We start from the raw sequence: 20,233 nt of genomic DNA on the forward strand, positions 1-20,233 counted from the left end.
AAAATTACAGTGTCGGAAAAATCATCTACCAGGCAAATTTAAAAACTACCTAGACCAAGAATGTGTTTTCACTTCCCTGTGGTTTATAAACTCTGTCTGCCTGTCAGCAGGTTATGGTGACTGAGTGGAAATGTCAGGTTGTACTTCCACTGGGGGGCTTGAAAAAGATTAGATTAATATTGAGGGAGAATACTTGAGAGGAGGGCAGATCAAAAGACATTGTAAAAAACAGGGCAGAGGAAGGTGTTTTGAAGATTAACAAAAACTCTTCACTAAAACACGTATTGATATTATTTTTTCTCTGAAATAAGTATTGAATAAATTGGTGCTAGACCATACATCATATACATGTAGTGCACACTTTTGTGGAAATGTGCTGCCCCTTGCATGACTGGTGCTTCAGAATCCAAGACTGAATCCAAATGACTGATAATTTGAACTCTTTGAAGACTTGTTACTTAAAAACAGCAGTGTCTGTCCACGATGGTCACACTCTATAGTGACAACAGTGTCTGTCCATGATGGTCACACTCTATAGTGACAGCAGTGTCTGTCCATGATGGCCACACTCTGTAGAGACAGTAGCGTCTGTCCACGATGGTCACACTCTATAGACAGCAGTGTCTGTCCAGGATGGTCACAGTCTGTAGAGACAGCAGCGTCTGTCCACGATGGTCACACTCTGTAGAGACAGCAGCGTCTGTCCACAATGGTCACACTCTGTAGAGACAGCAGCGTCTGTCCACGATGGTCACACTCTATAGTGACAACAGTGTCTGTCCATGATGGCCACACTCTGTAGAGACAGTAGCGTCTGTCCACGATGGTCACACTCTATAGAGACAGCAGTGTCTGTCCAGGATGGTCACAGTCTGTAGAGACAGCAGCGTCTGTCCACGATGGTCACACTCTGTAGAGACAGCAGCGTCTGTCCACAATGGTCACACTCTGTAGAGACAGCAGCGTCTGTCCACGATGGTCACACTCTGTAGAGACAGCAGCGTCTGTCCAGGATGGTCACACTCTGTAGAGACAGCAGCGTCTGTCCACGATGGTCACACTCTGTAGAGACAGCAGCGTCTGTCCACGATGGTCACACTCTGTAGAGACAGTATTTATACTTTATTGGCTGGTTTCACAGACCCATATTAGCACTAATCTTAGTTTACCTTCCCTAAATTAACATTGGGGTAGTCCAGGACTAGTACTAATCAGGGTCTTTGAAACCATGTATGTGTATGTATGGGGACATCTTAAAACTCTTACTGTGTGCTTCAATGGAAAACAAATGCTTACAAACTTTGCCAATATCAGGCTTAACACTTCCAAATACTATCCTGAAACAAGTCGTGGTTTTCATTAACATAATAACGTTACGCCCTAAAAATAACCTGGCAATGTGAACTGCTCGTAATGTGCAAAATGAAGTTATTCATTATGTTTACCGCGATTTAGTGACATCTGTTGGGATTCCTTATTTATTTTTAAATACATCCAAATGTTTTCAAATTTAAGAGAACATTTTTTTTCAGTCATCGGAATGTATTACAAACCAGTGCCAAAATCCAGAACATTGGATATCACAATCAACAACTCCAGAACATTGGATATCACAATCAACAACTCTAGAACATTGAATATCAAAATGAATAACTCCAGAACATTGGATATCAAAATAAATAACTCCAGAATATTGTATATCAAAATAAATAACTCCAGAACATTGTATATCAAAATCAACAACTCCAGAACATTGGATATCACAATCAACAACTCCAGAACATTGGATATCACAATCAACAACTCCAGAACATTGAATATCACAATCAACAACTCCAGAACATTGGATATCAAAATCAACAACTCCAGAACATTGGATATCACAATCAACAACTCCAGAACATTGGATATCACAATCAACAACTCTAGAACATTGAATATCAAAATGAATAACTCCAGAACATTGTATATCAAAATAAATAACTCCAGAATATTGTATATCAAAATAAATAACTCCAGAACATTGAATATCACAATCAACAACTCCAGAACATTGGATATCACAATCAACAACTCCAGAACATTGAATATCACAATCAACAACTCCAGAACATTGGATATCAAAATCAACAACTCCAGAACATTGGATATCACAATAAATAACTCCAGAACATTAGATATCATATGGCCCAGGTCTTCATTCCAGGAAAATATAGAAAACTCTTAGAAATGTTTGACAAGGACCGCAGACAGTGCCATTGCAGGCCACTGCTCTATAGTGGCAGCAGTGTCTGTCCACGATGGTCACACTCTATAGAGACAGCAGTGCAGAAACCAAGCATTACAGAAAACAGTAACTGAAAAACACTATGAAGTCTATGATGAAGGTGCCTTGGCTTAAACACGGTAACCACCCCACACAATAAGTACAGTTATTTCCCTCACTATACTTGTTTTATCTTCACTAGGCTTTCCCTAAGTACCTAAGAACATTAACACAATTTGTTCAGTTTTGATTTTCACCATTATCACTCACTCACTCCTTTCAAACAAAATGCTCCCCCAATCTGTCAGAGCAGACTATTTATATCCTCCCACCTGATCATTGATTAATTGAATTCCCCACTTCCTACTGAAAGCATGAACTTTCCAGAATTTACAATTAACCAGTTACCCAATTAACCAATTACCAATCAACCTGAGCATGTTTCTTTATAACCACTGCCTGCCCTACTGTTACAGTAAGGTATACAAATCCATCTTTATTAGCTTTAGAAATAGAGGCTATGCCATGGGCGGTGTGTGGCGGGAGAATAAGCAGTACTGGGTGTCAGGGATGTTCGGGACATCTCTTGTTGACACTTTCTATAAATATGATATCAATAAGAATATACTGCAGCTAACTCATTGAAGGTATTGTACAGTAACCTATTAGTTATTACAAGGTAGCAAAGCAGGCAGTACGGAGCACGTATTTTTAAAATATCCATATTGAAAAGCGTCTTCCAGTGCGGTTCTCTCCGTGCTGGTCTGGTAGAATCGGGTTTCCTGAGCTGTGATTTCATTCAGTCTTGAGCATTCTTTGAAAGGATTTGCTGTCCAAGACAAAGACCAGCATGCAGTTTGAGGGCGAGGTTGCACAGCAGGCTCACTCAGCACCTTCATGCCCTTCACCTCTGGGGGCCTGGGTACTGAGTCTAGCCCACAGTAGACAGTAGTGCACTCAATTGTTGGAACGTTTGGCAGTCTGTGCCTGAGAGAGGCCCAGGACTGAATGGAAGACAAAAGCAGGAAACCCTCTGTTGGTGGCAGCTAACTCTAGTTCATACATATTAACACAACGGAAGCTGAAACCATCATATAAACCTGTTTCAAATCTGTTATGAAGTTTCTTTGTCAAGGGGGCCAATCACTGACCTGGCCTGAGTTGGTATCTAATAGTATCAGAAATCTTGTGTTCGTTCAGGCTGTGTATCATGTCCATCTAAAAAAGATGTTGCCTGAGATATTAAATAAGTATTTCATGCACAGATCCTTGAGTTAGGCATCAGGTACACGCCTGCCTATGTGACCCATAGTGGTGAGTCTGGATCTCGTTGTGTCTCCTCCACCTGCCCTGTTTAACTGCTCTAGAGTTACCGTTTCTTTTCTAAGGGGGGTGGGGACTGCTCTGGAATTTACTACTGTACAAATTATATTATTGTTAAGACTATGGTATTGTGTTGTAAAAAAAACTACACCACATTTTTGTTGCTTGGCATGTGGTTACTTTCACAGTGAACGTGTGGAACACATTTGATGGGTATGATGTTGACAGGGGCTGGTGTTTTGGTGCGTTATGTGTAGGGCCCTGTGTTTTTTAACCTGTAATTTAGTCCTCTCGCCACACGATGTCGCTATAGCCTCCACAGTAAGCCACGTAATGATCAATCATTAAGCAATCATCCCATCACAGTACTTTAACCATTTGAATTGCTCATCCCATTACTACAAAATATATATTAGCAGATTAAGAAACAGAACACTGTAGATGGTGACTGACATTTATTTATCCCTTACATCCCTGTGAATAATTTTAAAAGGACGTTTTTTTTAATATATTATTTCAGAGAACTCATAACTATAAATGTATTTATAAGTTTTAATTTACCTGTACACTTTTACGCAATCATTTGTTGGCACCGATCCTTGAACAGTATAGTTAATATAGAAATTGATTGGAATCTGGGCTTTGATAGATTATGTAACATATATAAGCTTTGTGGGTGTTTGTTTTATTGGTTTTGTTTTGTTCTTTGAATATAATGTGAAAAAAGGTTGTTCATAAGGAGCTGTGGCAATGTGCCCCGCCCCTGTGTGCATATTATGTGTTGTATGTTGTGTGCGTGTGTTAATGTTGGTGTATAGATTGGTACACGGGATATAAACGGGTCTGTGTTTCACGTGTGATTTAAAAAGGTAGATTTGTATTTAGGCACAAGGAGGGCACAAATCACTTCACGTGCTGGTTAAATGTAATATGTGAGCACGGGGTTGCACAGAATTAATTCACGTAATTAATTAGTAATTGAATCCCAGCACAACAGTATATATAGATGCACATTTCATTCATTCAGGGTTGGGTGTTCGGTGAGTGGAGAACGGGATTGGAGACGGAGGTAATTGTGAAGTATAAAAGTAAATAGTTAGAGTATCTGCTCACCGTGTTTGTTTGTCTGTCTAGTCCGTTTTGTTCGTCTATTTATTTTGGCCTCAAGTGCCGTGCCCTGTGTTTTGTCTGTTCAAACCTTTTATTTTCGGTTCTGTTTATTAAATGCTGAGCGAAAGCATTCGCTCAGCTTCACCAAACCACACCTCTCTGTCTGTTTATTTCCTGCTTCTGGTCTGACGCCACCCACTCCGGCCGTCTTTGTGACAGGAGCCAATAAGTGTTACTTATCTTTAAGCCTTTCTTGTTAAATTGGGAAATAGTTATTCTGCATTTCTCCAAGATTCCACTACCATTTCCTTTTGCATATAGCTGATATCCCTACATTTCTGATTTACTGCTGTATCAAATACTATCATCAAACCCTGGATTCAAATAGCTGAATCAAATACTGTATCAAATAGCATCAAACCCTGGATTCAAATAGCTGAATCAAATACACTATCAAATAGCATCAAACCCTGGATTCAAATAGCTGAATCAAATACTGTATCAAATAGCATCAAACCCTGGAATCAAGTACTGTATCAAATAGCATCAAACCCTGGAATCAAATACTGTATCAAATACTGTATCAAATAGCATCAAACCCTGGATTCAAATAGCTGAATCAAATACTGTATCAAATAGCATCAAGCCCTGGATTCAAATAGCTGAATCAAATACTGTATCAAATAGCATCAAACCCTGGATTCAAATAGCTGAATCAAATACACTATCAAATAGCATCAAGCCCTGGATTCAAATAGCTGAATCAAATACTGTATCAAATAGCATCAAACCCTGGATTCAAATAGCTGAATCAAATACTGTATCAAATAGCATCAAGCCCTGGATTCAAATAGCTGAATCAAATACTGTATCAAATAGCATCAAGCCCTGGATTCAAATAGCTGAATCAAATACTGTATCAAATAGCATCAAGCCCTGGATTCAAATAGCTGAATCAAATACTGTAGCAAATTGAATCTAACGGCCAGGGTTTCTTTATCCAAACTACAAACTTGTTGTGGGTTGAAAATCCGTCCTACCTTCAGAAACTTGTGAGCTGGTTGAATATAATGTGATTGTATTCTGCATTGATCATGGCTGTAGTAGCTCATCAGTTTTTGAGGAACGTTAACACACTGTTTGTTTATACTGGAATCTGTGCCATGCAGCTCTTGTGCCAGTGCTCGGTACGTATTTATGAATTCTGCAGCTTTATTATACGTGTAATGAACTCTAACGTTACGGCTGTCAACCCACTGTATCAGATCCACTAGTCCATCACCATGCCTTCAGTCAGGGAGTTGAGACACTCGGGGATATTGCTGTGTGCGATCTCTCAGAGAAATGCTTTTGTTGGTTCATCCATTTTTTCTAAAACAGCAAGTCCCAAGGTAAGCTTTTTCTTTAAACGCATCAATTTCTAGAATAGCCATAACTGTCCCTCATAATTAGGGCGTGTTTTCTAATTATCCAGAATTAAGTGTGTTGATTCATTAATTATTCTTTAGACATGTGGAGGTTTAGGACTGAATTGAAAGTTAGCCCTAATTATGTGGCATGTAGCTGAAGTTTGGTAGATGGAAATCTGTGAATTCAGCCAGTAAACTAATTGAGGGAATTCTTGGGAGAACACCTGGAATTTACTTGTAGTGCTCAGCTGGTCCCCAGACCACAGACTGTGAACCTCTGCTCCGGGGTGCATGTCCTCTAAAGAGGAGTAAAGGGGCACAGTGGCTTAATAATCAACTGGAATGCACTTTCTGTACTGAGTAAAATAATATAGAGCAGTTAAGAGACTGTCATCTGTAGATCATAGAGCAGCTCGGCCCATTGGGGTGAGTGGAATGAGACAGTAACCATCATGTTAAATGGACCTGTTGGGATTTCCATTGTAATGATAATGAGCACAGGGACTGGTAATCATTGTAACTCATTAAACATAAAGGCTTTGGTAAGATCATTGTTAGAAGGCCTGTCTGCTTCCCTTGGGCAGAACTGTCTGTCTGTTGAAATGTACATAGTTTCTCTTTTAGCAAGGAATTGTCTTCTTAATAGTGAAAGGTGCTGGACTGATAGCAAGACTCTTAGGTGTCAGAGGCCAGTTAAATTAGCCCTCTCAGAGAGACTTTGAAATGGTGAAAGGTGCAGGACTGATAGCTAGACTCCCAGGTGTCAGAGGTCAATGAAATTAGGATATCAGTGAGCTACCAGGATGAGCTCATGGGGTTCATCCCTAACCTGTGGGAGTGACATACCCAGTGGCAACTTCTCACACCCAGGACATGGTCCCTGTGCTCCCTGACTGTATGACTCACCTGCACTCCAGGGGATGGTCCCTGTGCTCCCTGACTGTATGACTCACCTGCATCAGGGCATGGTCCCTGTGCTCCCTGACTGTATGACTCACCTGCACTCCAGGACATGGTCCCTGTGCTCCCTGACTGTATGACTCACCTGCACTCCAGGACATGGTCCCTGTGCTCCCTGACTGTATGACTCACCTGCATCAGGGCATGGTCCCTGTGCTCCCTGACTGTATGACTCACCTGCACTCCAGGACATGGTCCCTGTGCTCCCTGACTGTATGACTCACCTGCACTCCAGGACATGGTCCCTGTGCTCCCTGACTGTATGACTCATCTGCATCAGGGCATGGTCCCTGTGCTCCCTGACTGTATGACTCACCTGCACTCCAGGGGATGGTCCCTGTGCTCCCTGACTGTATGACTCACCTGCACTCCAGGGGATGGTCCCTGTGCTCCCTGACTGTATGACTCACTTGCATCAGGGCATTGTACCTGTGCTCCCTGACTGTATGACTCACCTGCACTCCAGGGGATGGTCCCTGTGCTCCCTGACTGTATGACTTTATTGTCGCAAAAGTCTACCAGAAACCATAATAGTAGTGCAGTAGATCATGTTAGATTTCAAAATGTCACATTTTTGTCATTTTTGTGAGTTTTTTGTTAAGCATTAACTCATTTTGCTTCATAAAGTCGCATGAAACCTGCTGAATAATTTTAAGTTAACATATTGAATTACATACTGCTTTATAGTTTTCCATATACTTGACAAAAAACTGACAAATTAAAAAATGTGACATTTTGAAATCTAACTTGAGATACTGCACTACTATTATGGTTTCTGGTAGACTTTTGCGATATAATTTTGTGGTTTAATTGATTACATGATGTTAAATAAAATATCTAAATTATGTTAACATAGTTTTTTTTTTTAATTATGTCTCAATTTTAAAATTCTAGGTGATGCAAAACATTTGGCTATAGCTGTACCACTGTATATAAACACAAAGGTAAACGAAAACCTTAAAGGAGGAGTATTTTACAACACTGTTCAGATTTTATTTTTTGCATACACAATATGTGACAAGAGTTAGGCAATGACAAGAGAATAAAACAGAAAGGAGTGCAAGCTGAACTTGCTGACCTTTGCCCTGTAACCCTTTTCTTCTGCCCTATTCTCTCCTGATTTTTTGTGACATTGTTTTTGTTTTCTTTCTCTTCTCTCTCTCTTCTCATCTTCCCTGTCCTCTGTTGCAGCAAAACCATTCAGGTGAGAGTTATTGACGACGAGGAGTACGAAAAGAACAAGAACTTCTACATCGAGCTGGCCGACCCGCGCATGGTGGACATGAGTTTGCAAAAAGGTGCAGTAGCAGCCCCCTCCCTGGCCCCCAGACTAACCCTTCTCTAACCCCTCAAGACTAACCCTTCTCTAACCCCCCAGGCTAACCCTTCTCTAACCCCCAGACTAACCCTTCTTTACCCCCCCAGACTAATCCTTCTCTAACCCCTCGAGTAACCCTTCTACAACCCCCCCGACTAACCCTTCTGTAACCCCCAGACTAACCCTTCTTTAACCCCCCCCCAGACTAACCCCTTTAACCTCCCCAGACTAACCCTTCTCTACCCCCCAGACTAACCCTTCTCTAACCCCCAGACTAACCCTTCTCTAACCCCCCAGACTAACCCTTCTCTAACCCCCCCAGACTAACCCTTCTCTAACCCCCCCAGACTAACCCCTGTAACCCCCCCCAGACTAACCCTTCTCTAACCCCCCCGACTAACCCTTCTCTAACCCCCCAGACTAACCCTTCTCTAACTCCACCAGACTAATCCTTCTCTAACCCCCCCAGACTAACCCTTCTCTAACCCCCAGACTAACCCTTCTCTAACCCCCCCCAGACTAAGCCTTCTCTAACCCCCCAGACTAACCCTTCCCTAAATTAAAATGTTTTATTTGCTGTAAGATTAAATCATGAAATAGATCATTGACTTTATTCCCTGGTAATAATAATGGACGGGTCTGAATGGAGCTTAAACACAGTTATCTGGAGCATTGTCCCTCCATATTAATGCCTGCCCTGTTATTCCCACCACACTAATTTCAAATATCCATCCCACATCGGCTCAGTGTTTGAATCATTACAGTTATCAAAACGTCTTCATTGTGTTTGAATCATTACAGTTATCAAAACGTCTTCATTGTGCTTGAATCATTACAGTTATCAAAACGTCTTCATTGTGCTTGAATCATTACAGTTATCAAAACGTCTTCATTGTGCTTGAATCATTACAGTTATCAAAACGTCTTCATTGTGCTTGAATCATTACAGTTATCAAAACGTCTTCATTGTGCTTGAATCATTACAGTTATCAAAACGTCTTCATTGTGCTTGAATCATTACAGTTATCAAAACGTCTTCATTGTGCTTGGTGAACTGAAATGGCTGATACGAGGAATATCAGGTCTGGGGGCAGCAAAAACAACAAAACATTTTCATTGCTTTTTTCACCTCCCCAAAACTTCTCCAAAACCCAGGGGCCAAGAAATAGAAAATATACCCGCTTGCATGTTATGAAAAACAATACTCGGCCAAGCTGATCTATTATGCTGCACAGTTGTGAGCTATTGTTTCATATCAAGCTCTGGGTGCTGTATTGGACCCTACTTACAAACTTTAAGGACTCTTTTTGAAGAGTGTTCATAAACATTCTGTCAGGTTAAACTTTAAAAAATAATACACAAATAAACCCTCTCTAAACTGTTAAAAGATTGAATGGAGAGTAAACTTGAGCTAATTAGTCAAAATGGGCTTTAAATATAAAAACAGTCCTTAGGAAACCATAGACAGTGACAGAAATATAAACCAGAACTAGCCTTGCAGTCATGATGTCCGTTGATTCAAAGGTTTACAGAGGACAATCTGTTTGTATTTAGCCTAACTCAAGCGGTAACTACAGGGTGTGAGGAGTGTACAAGGAGGTCATTGTCTTCTGAGTGGATCAAATCCGAGATGGAGTCGAAGTGTTTTGTCACTTACTGTGCAGTATGTGCTGCTTCCACTCTGAGCCTGGCATATTAGAAGTAAAGTATGCACTGCAGTTTTACAGCCAGACTATTTTACTCTTTTATGTATGACTAGAACTAGAAACAAACAATTAAAGAGATTCATATTTGTCATGAATCAGGCCTCTTAAGCACACCCGGCGTGCTTGTTTCTCATAGCATAACATTTACATGGCTTTTCTCCTTTCATAAAATAGGAGTGAATAATAGACTAAACACTTTGGAAATAAGCCCCCTACTGTTCATAGATCTGCACATGAATTCAGACAGAGGTTGGACAACAAAGTAATGAGTAAACGATGCATTTATTAATAGCAAGAACTGTGGAAGCTGAGAGGTAGATGTACTAAAGTGTTGTGGCTGTCGCAATAGTCACAAACCAGTTGCAAACGAGTCGGAAGTCAAGGGTGAAATGTACTAAACAAGCGCAATGCTGTAGCGCTTTTTAGGGAATGCTTTGCGGCAACAGTTTTGCTTTGCGGTTCAGCCTTAGATGAATATCTAATTATGTGCGTTCCTGCATACATTTGGAAAGATGGGGTGGAGATAGTGCGAGTGAGGGTTCTCAAATATTATAATGAGATGTGCTAAAGCTGCCGGCAATTGCGACACTTACAATTGCATCAATTTGTTAAGAACTTTTAAAAGCACGTTTAAACAGTCGCAATTGTTGCTGGCATTTCCCAATCCGCTTTTTCTCGTGCATTACCAGTTGTGCTCAATGCATTTTTGAGGCGAACTCCCAATACCTATTTTTCCCTACAAGCAGGGTGTACTTACAAGTCTTGAAAACACATTTCTATGACATTTCTGGTTTTCCAGTGTCCACTGGGTTCTAAGTGGGGAGCACCAAACAAATTTCATTTGACGCTTCAAATTACAAGGCGCTCAGAAGTGAAGCCCAGACCTCCAGAGGTGAAATGCATGAAGGACTAGTGAATTAGTGTACACCACCTAGCTGCCATCTGACCTCTTAGTGACCTGCAGCTGCAGGACATCCCCCACCCCTTGTAATAATTACCACAGTTTTTAATATGTCTGCACCCTGCACTTTGCGGATTGTTGCACTTCATGAGCATTGTTTTCATCATTGCTCCAGAAGTAATTTCCTTACCCATCTATTCACTTGGACTTGGATTAATTCCCAGTTCTAGTCTAGACATGACATTACCAGGCGTTTCAGTAACTACAAAGTGTCTACTGCTGGAGACAATCAACAGCATGGCTGAGGGGAGACTGGATTTCTACAGATTTGCAGCGATATGCAGAGTGTATCATGCAGAAAATACTAGTGATGCAGTGTTCAATTGAGAAATACAATTTCACAGCTTTAAAAACATTTCTTACCTAGTTTTTCTAAAGATTTCACTTTGAATTGAGTGAACCCATGTACCCTGTGCAGCAAATGTTAGGATTCAACCTTGCACAGCTGAAATGTCTGAAGTGCTTTTGGGGTGTAAAAAGTTTAGAATTTTGCTTAAACGTTTAGTTTAAAAAAATATTCAGGCGTTAGTGCGCACATAGTAATACATGTACACTGTTGGCCAATTTATTGTGTCAGTCTTTTCCATAGATAGTGCTCCCTCTGCAAAACAACATTTGAAACTATTGAAAACAGTGAGTTAGTAAAGGGCCCTTGGACACGTACAATAAAATATTGGCCCATCCCACTGTACCACCAACCTCACTTAACTTCCTGGTTGGGAGGTAGATTTGCAGCTCAGATTCCTTCTCTCCTGTTCACAATACATGCATACGTCCTGGTAAATGCATATTTAATACCTCATGGGGCAACCTTAAGCATAGCTGACACTGGAAACCCATCTCAGAATCTGTCTCCATTCTTCACATAGTGAGTGGATTTGATTGACACTTCAGGGTTTCTCGTTTTTGTCTGCGTTCTTCACATTGTGAGTGGATTTGATTGACACATCAGGTTTTCTCCTTGTCCTTTGACTGACCTCACATTCCACGTGGCTGCTTCTGGATGCCTGGGTTCCAGAGCTGTGCAGATAGACAAGGGAGAGTAATTCCCTTTAACAAGTTTGAAGTGGTTAGATATGAATTCAAATGAAATAAAACCTTGAAAACACAAATCAAAGTGTTCCCTCGTTTGGGCTTGTCTACACAATATTTTAGTACTTATTAATCTGACTTGGCTCTCAGGTCTAAAGAAAGGTTACAAGTACAAATGTGTTGCATTTGCTAGTTTCACAACATGTTTTGTGTCCATTCATAGCACCACCTGGCAGTATGGCAGTACAAAATGTCAGTGCCCCGGGTGAAAGGAAAATAGACATCCACACATTATTGCCATTAATTGGTACTAACTATACAGTAGATGAGGGCAAATAAGAGCAAAGCAGCTTTAAAGTTTTGACTCAACCTTTTTATACCTGCTACCATCGCTAGGCAACACCTGACGAGAGACGGTGCAGTAGATGTGTGCAGTATTCTCAACCAAGCAGTTTATACACCCTTGTCCTGTACAAGCGCCAGACCGACTACCTTGATGTAGCAGTTTATATGGATGCCTTTTGTACAGGTGATTTGTGCTTCCAGCTAAGAAATTGACCACCGTGGAGTAGGAAAGATAATCTTAACAGGTTAGAAGGGAACATTGATGAGAGTGACTTGGCTCCAAAGCCCTCATGCTGGTGAGAAGATGAGTGCTAAAAGCTATAATGGGCACTAGAAACTCCTTATGCAGTGTCGCTAAGTGCTTGTAACTCTGAGCAGCTGGGAACAGAAGCATAGATACAGTAATAGTATGGTGGCAGTGTAGCTCAGGGAGTGAGGAATTAGTGCACTGAATCTTTCAAAAGGAAATCGACTGAAATAGTATAGAGTAGATACAGAAGAAACTGCTCTTAAAACACACTACACTTTATTATGATAAATGTTTAGAAAGAGGCTCCGTCACACCTGTTTTCTGAAGAGCTCATGTAGTGCATTTAGTAGGACTATGCTATTACATACAAGGCTTGGACGAAACATTTTGTGGAACGGGCTCTCCGTCAAATGAAGGATTCATTTGCAGTTCCTGGTTTGTATTCTGTCATATACAAAAGCTGCATCCTCCCAATGGACAAGACAGCACACCTGGCAGGCCAGACAGTGCTTCAGCATGTGTCTGACAGATTTAAAAAGTAGGACCTCCAGTATTGTTAATTAGTACAGTCTTACTTTTATATAACAGACAGGAAAGCACTAGTTTCAAAGAAAGGTGTGTCATTTAAAAGTCAGACTCAGTTACCAGATCATCCAAGATATTGATTCTTTCACTGTACTAAACTTTTCAATATCAGTAAGTATGTGGATCTTAACACCAGCGTTTCATTTTACACCCAAAGGGAAAGTGGCAAGGTCTTTCCTCTGCCAGACAGCCAATATGAACGGAGACATGCTATCCTGTGAAGCCTCATCAAGCTGTGATATTCCTTGAGCCAAAAATACGCCCGGAACAGACAGCGATCATTTCCAATATCTGTGATGGAATGTATGTGACAACATGAGCTGTCCTGTTGGAAAAGCAAACAGCTTCTAAGCACATTGCATGCATGAAAACATGCATTCTTACCAGCACTGTGCTGTACATATCCCCACAGTGTAGTTTTCAATGGAATCCCCCCAGCTGTGATGCTTGTTATCCAGGGACACCACATAGGAATCGGTACCAGTGTACAAGACATACATCTAGAGAACTGCTTATCCAATGTGGAGGACATTCTGTAGCTCAAGTTATTGAGACTCTGAGGAATCCCAATCTGGTGATTTGCAGTATAAGGAGGCGCCTCTCTCAATGTACCTGTATCTAGAGATCCACTTATCCAGTTGTCTTCAAACATGTTTACATGCTGTGGATATACAGTAGGTTGTAGTGGTCTACTTTTCCATGATCCTGATTGCTTATTTACAATCGCGGCGGGGATGTATGCCACTTACATGTTTGTTCTCCATTAATCTAAACAAACGCCTGCACACCTGTAACTTTGTAGAAACTCGGCTCATACAGTATCAGCTTCTTGAAGTTTTGGTACGATGCTTTCTGCTGTCCTTTCCTAAGAGGCCCGTAACAATCTGTCTAATCTTCTCTTGCACCTTTTATCATGGCGAAGGCAAGGTGGGACTCCTTGTGCGTGCTTATTAGGGAAAACCTAAGTGCTGTCATAGACGTGGTTTTTTTTTCTTGTTCAAATACTAAATCTAAACGGCTATTCAAATATTCTTTCACTAGTATTTTTATACTCATTACAAGGTGGAACACAAACAGCACTTCCGACGCAGTAGAGTCTCTAACTGAACTGTTGCTTTGAGGCGATTCATCATGAAAGGCGCTGTATAAAATAAAGATTGATTGATTGTAAATAAAACACTGTAGCAAATGGAAAATTGGTTTGGTATTGGATGGGTTAATGGCTGGGGTGTAGACTCCCTGGTAATCTGTAATCCAAGAACTTTCACAGCAACAATCCTGAACATGTAAGAAAAGACCAGCCTCAATGATAAAGTGTCATTTTACAGGAGAAAAAGCTTAACAGAATGCCAAGGAGCCTATATTCATCCTCTATGAAAACATATTGTACTGTAGTGTCTTAAGGACTACATTAATAAAGTACGCCTGTCCCTTTATACTATATAACTTATACGCTTTATTACATTTTTGGCAGAATTTAGAGTTTCATATGGTATTGTAACAATAGTATCAAGGGCCAAGTACTTATTTATTTTTAGTGTTGCTTTTAGGCTTACACATAAATTATACAGTGTGTGCCTAGTTTTGCAGAGACATTTTCCTGTGGCGATTAACCATTACACCCTTCTCGCTCCCCTGTGTAGGAGCTGAGAGGAGGTGGGAGGGGGTTGGCTGTTGATCAATGCAGCTGCAAACCTGAAACATGTATGTGGCAGGTGGCCAGGGGTCAGGGAATATAGAGGAGAAACTTCTGATCTTTAAAACGTCAAGCTGCAAGAGTCACAGGGGAAACACTTGCTGGCATAAATGCTAACTTTCAGGGAATACACTACTGAATGAGCACTTTATGAGCTAATGCATCTAGAAATAGATTCAGGAAATGCTAATATATTGTATATGTGCTTAGTTTTAAAAAGAACAATACATACAGTTGTAAATATGTACTGCTGTAAGTAGATGACCATGACCTTTATCTACTGAAACATGTAATGATAGCGTGATGGATGGACAGACAGGCCCGTCTCTAAGCTCAATGCCTTCATCACAATGAGATATGTGGAAGAATGCTACAGTTAAAGACAGGCAGGCAGGTGTAGCGGGCAGTGCTGTGTGATGCGCTGCCGGTACAGATTCTGTCCCTTGTCCGTGAGATGAGATGATATAAAGCATTGTGGATTGTGGGTAAGATGCTCTCTTGTGGTGTGCGAGGTCGCCAGCTCACACCCAGCCTCCATCCTCCTACACAAGCACCTTCTTACTTCCCCAGATAACTCAATGATTGCTCAATGAGCAATTCACGATATTTGGCTAAGTGGTTTACTGGATATAAGTAGAACTTGAAAGTGTAACATACTTACGAACACACATACAGCCTTTCATCTGTTCATGTTAGTTATAATAACAGGCAAGCACATTTCATCTTACTTAAAAGTGAAGGAACTAAATCATGTTTTATAGCTTTAATCACATTTCAACAAACAGATTTTTAAAAATATTTTTGTAATTATTTGTGTCTTAATTTGATTTACAGTTATAAAGCACACAGTCTTGTTCTGCAGCTAACTGACGCCCTTAGAAAAGCTTACTGCAGTATAACATGGTAAAGCGCAATAAAGCATTGTAAGTAAACACATAGACAAACCTCGGTAAAGCATGGGGAAAGCTGTGGTTAACCATGATAAGAAACTACTGTGCTAATTTACTATGTGATTTCATCTCACAGCTTTAATTAGACATGTGACTGACTCTCTCTCTCTCTCTGTGTCTCTGTCTCTCTCTCTCTCTCTCTCTGTGTCTCTCTCTCTCTCTCTGTTTCTGTGTCTCTGTCTCTCTCTCAGCTCTTCTCTTGGCACAAGGTAAGTGGTCCTATCTTCATATATGTGACTCTACAATTATTATTATTATTACTATTATTTATTCCTTAGCTGACGCCCTTATCCAGGGCGACTTACAATTGTTACAAGATATCACATTATTTTTACATACACTTACCCATTTATACAGTTGGGTTTTTACTGGAGCAATCTAGGTAAAGTACCTTGCTCAAGGGTACAGCAGCAGTGTCCCCACCGGGATTTGAACCCACGACCCTCCGGTCAAGAGTCCAGAGCCATAACCACTACTCCACACTTCTGCCTCGAAATAAAGTATCCAGGACGACTTACAATTGTTACAAGATATCACATTATACAGATATCACATTATTTTACATACAATTACCCATATATACAGTTGGGTTTTTACTGGAGCAATCTAGGTAAAGTACCTTGCTCAAGGGTACAGCAGCAGTGTCCCCCATTGGGGATTGAACCCACAACCCTCCAGTCTAGAGTCCAGAGCCCTAACCACTACTCCACACTGCTACAATAAGGCCGAGGCCTATCCGTAGACAGATATTCATCTTTTGAAATAGCCAGCTTCTGTGATAGCATTAGTTGAGGTGTTGGAGGCTTGGTGGTCCAGTGGTTAAATAAAGGGGTTGTTCGCAGGAGATTCCCAGTTTAATCCCAGCTCAGCCATTGACTCACTGTGTGTGACCCTGAGCAAGTCACTTAACCTCCTTGTGCTCCGTCCTTTGGATGAGACCAAAGTCCTATTGTAAGTGACTCTGCAGCAGCAGTTATGTTGCATAGGTCCCCCCCTGTAAGTTGCTTTGGATAAAAACGATAAAAGCCTGATGAATAATAATAATTAAAAAAAAACAAATAATAATATTTAATGCTGGGGGGCTTAGAGCCAGCAAATCTGGGTTCCCATGTTTTTTGTATCTCAGCTGCTGACAGTTTAACCCCCTGGGCTTCTGTCATACACTAGACTCCCAGAGCAGCCAGGGGCATGGGTATCCCCTGGGCTTCTGTCATACACTGGACTCCCGGAGCAGCCAGGGGCATGGGTATCCCCAGGGCTCCTGTCTCATACACTGGACTCCCGGAGCAGCCAGGGGCACAGGTACTATATATACTATACTAGGGTAAAGAGATCTAGTACTATACTGGTGTAAAGAACCCCCAGTTGGTCTGCACATCTGAGATCTAAATAGCAAATGGAAGCACGGCTTCTGGACTAATCTCATCAGCTGCACACACTTCTATTGATATGCTTTAAACCAAGGATTATGATTGGTTATACTCTTTTACTGAAAAAAAAAGATGTTGCTTAATCGGTGCACTTTCATTACAAATGTCCATGACTTCTCTTACCTACTGCTCCTAATGTTAACACATCTTAAATGAACATAAGAACATAAGAAAGTTTACAAACGAAAGGAGGCCATTCAGCCCATCTTGCTCGTTTGGTTGTTAGTAGCTTATTGATCCCAGAATCTCATCAAGCAGCTTCTTGAAGGATCCCAGAGTGTCCGCTTCAACAACATTACTGGGGAGTTGGTTCCAGACCCTCACATTTCTCTGTGTAAAAAAGTGAAGTAAAGCACAGGACTGGGAGCTGGACAGGGGGTTATCACTGTTGTTATTATGTGCATTTCCACATCACTGTTGTTATTACATGCATTTCCACATCACTGTTGTTATTACATGCATTTCCACATAGCATTCTAAGCCAAGAATTCAGTGATGTTTTAAGTAAGCATGACATCTTTTAGGAGACTGGAAGTCTGTACACTGAACTGAGGGACTGTGGAGCAATATTTGTATGGATTCAATCAGTGTTAATACAAAACAAAACCCAGATTCACTCCTGTTACATGATTAGGCTTCCCTGTCAGGGATTTTGTGCTGTGCTTCAAGTAAAGGGTTAACGTCATGGCCCCGAATTCTTTGTTGTTGTAGGCTTCAGGTTATGTATAATGTTTAAACAACCAGATTCCAGAAATCTGCTCTGTTAAGTGACCAAATACTTCCATAAACTTGACCTGTTTTGCACTCATCGGTCTCAGATGAAGACGTGCCATAGCAGGTGAAATGACCAAGGCAGTGCTACACTATCTGAAAGCATAATACAAGATTGCATGTTTTAAATAAAGATGTAATGGGACATGTTTACAGTGTAATGGGATGTGACATGTCCAGAGTGTAATAGGACGTGTCTGCAGTGTATGGGACGTGTCCTCAGTGTAATGGGACGTGTCTGCAGTGTAATGGGACATGTTGTGTCCTCAGTGTAATGGGACGTGTCATGTCCACAGTGTAATGGGACATGTCTGCAGTATAATGGGACGTGTCGTGTCCACAGTGTAATGGGACGTCTTGTGTCCACAGTGTAATAGGACGTATCCGCAGTGTAATGGGATGTGTCGTGTCCGCAGTGTAATGGGATGTGTCCACAGTGTAATGGGACATGTTGTGTCCTCAGTGTAATGGGACGTGTCATGTCCACAGTGTAATGGGACATGTCTGCAGTGTAATGGGACGTGTCGTGTCCGCAGTGTAATGGGATGTGTCCACAGTGTAATGGGACGTATCCGCAGTATAATGGGACGTGTCGTGTCCGCAGTGTAATGGGACATGTCTGCAGTATAATGGGACGTGTCGTGTCCGTAGTGTAATGGGACATGTCGTGTCCGCAGTGTAACGGGACGTATCCGTAGTGTAATGGGACGTGTCGTGTCCGCAGTGTAATGGGACATGTCTGCAGTATAATGGGACGTGTCGTGTCCGCAGTGTAATGGGACATGTCGTGTCCGCAGTGTAATGGGACGTATCCGTAGTGTAATGGGATGTGTCGTGTTCGCAGTGTAATGGGACATTTATTATTATTATTATTATTTATTTCTTAGCAGACGCCCTTATCCAGGGCGACTTACAATCGTAAGCAAAAACATTTCAAGCGTTACAATACAAGTAATACAATAAGAGCAAGAAATACAATAACTTTTGTTCAAGTAAAGTACAAGTTTGACAAACCACAATTCAATAATACAGCAGGTAATAGTGATAGTTACATCAGGATATGATTAAATAGTGATAGTTACATCAGGATGTGATTAAATACAAAGTACTACAGGTTAAACACTTGGCAGATTACAGTATTCTGAAGTACAGGATTAAAATGCAGTAAAATAGGGGCTGATAAGAGCAAAATAAAGCACATTTACATGAAGGGTGATAGTGTCCCAGGATACAAACAGAGGAGTTCTACAGGTGCTCTTTGAAGAGGTGAGTCTTAAGGAGGCGCCGGAATGTGGTCAGGGACTGGGCAGTCCTGACATCTGTAGGAAGGTCATTCCACCACTGCGGAGCAAGGGTGGAGAAGGAGCGGGCTTTGGAGGCAGGGGAGCGTAGCGGTGGTAGAGCTAGTCTTCTAGTGCAGGCGGAGCGGAGAGGTCGAGTGGGGGTGTAGGGAGAGATGAGGGTCTGGAGGTAGCTGGGTGCAGACTGGTCAAGGCATCTGTAGGCTAGTACAAGAGTCTTGAACTGGATGCGAGCGGTGATCGGGAGCCAGTGGAGCGAGCGGAGTAGTGGAGTAGCGTGGGCGAAGCGAGGCAGAGAGAACACCAGGCGGGAAGCAGAGTTCTGGATGAGCTGGAGCGGACGGGTGGTGGACGCAGGGAGGCCAGCCAGGAGGGAGTTGCAGTAGTCTAGGCGGGAGAGTACCAGGGCCTGGACCAGGAGCTGGGTAGCATAGTTGGTGAGGAAGGGTCGGATTCTTCGGATGTTGCTCAGGTAGAATCGGCAAGTGCGTGCCAGAGTGGAGATGTGCTGGGAATAAGAGAGGCAGGGGTCCAGGGTGACTCCAAGGTTCTTAGCTGAGGAAGAGGGAGAGAGTGTGGTAGATTCCAGAGGAACAGAGATGGAGAGATCAGAGGAGGGGGAGGAGGAGGGAAAGAAAAGGAGGTCAGATTTAGAGAGGTTGAGTTTGAGGTGATGCGAGTGCATCCAGGAGGAAATAGCAGACAGACAGGTAGAGATACGGGAGGAGATGGTGGAGTCAGAGGTGGGGAAGGAGAGAAAAATCTGAGCATCATCAGCATAGAAATGGTATGAGAAACCATAGGATGCGATGAGGGGGCC

General features: G+C 41.8%; 1 protein-coding gene across 3 annotated transcripts in view; it reads left to right on the forward strand.

The window, feature by feature from the left end:
* The window catches only part of slc8a3 (solute carrier family 8 member 3), a 178,707-nt gene that overhangs the window by 101,603 nt on the left and 56,871 nt on the right, over nucleotides 1-20,233 (forward strand). For 2 of the 3 annotated variants that reach the window (XM_058987209.1, XM_034037352.3), the window contains 2 exons: nucleotides 8,260-8,366; nucleotides 16,103-16,120. In XM_058987209.1, coding sequence (XP_058843192.1) covers nucleotides 8,260-8,366; nucleotides 16,103-16,120 — 125 coding nt within the window. The remainder of the gene's footprint in view (nucleotides 1-8,259; nucleotides 8,367-16,102; nucleotides 16,121-20,233) is intronic. The other variant, XM_058987210.1, reaches the window with a different exon arrangement.

This window comes from Acipenser ruthenus, chromosome 15, assembly GCF_902713425.1.
Source record: "Acipenser ruthenus chromosome 15, fAciRut3.2 maternal haplotype, whole genome shotgun sequence".
NCBI lineage: Eukaryota > Metazoa > Chordata > Actinopteri > Acipenseriformes > Acipenseridae > Acipenser > Acipenser ruthenus.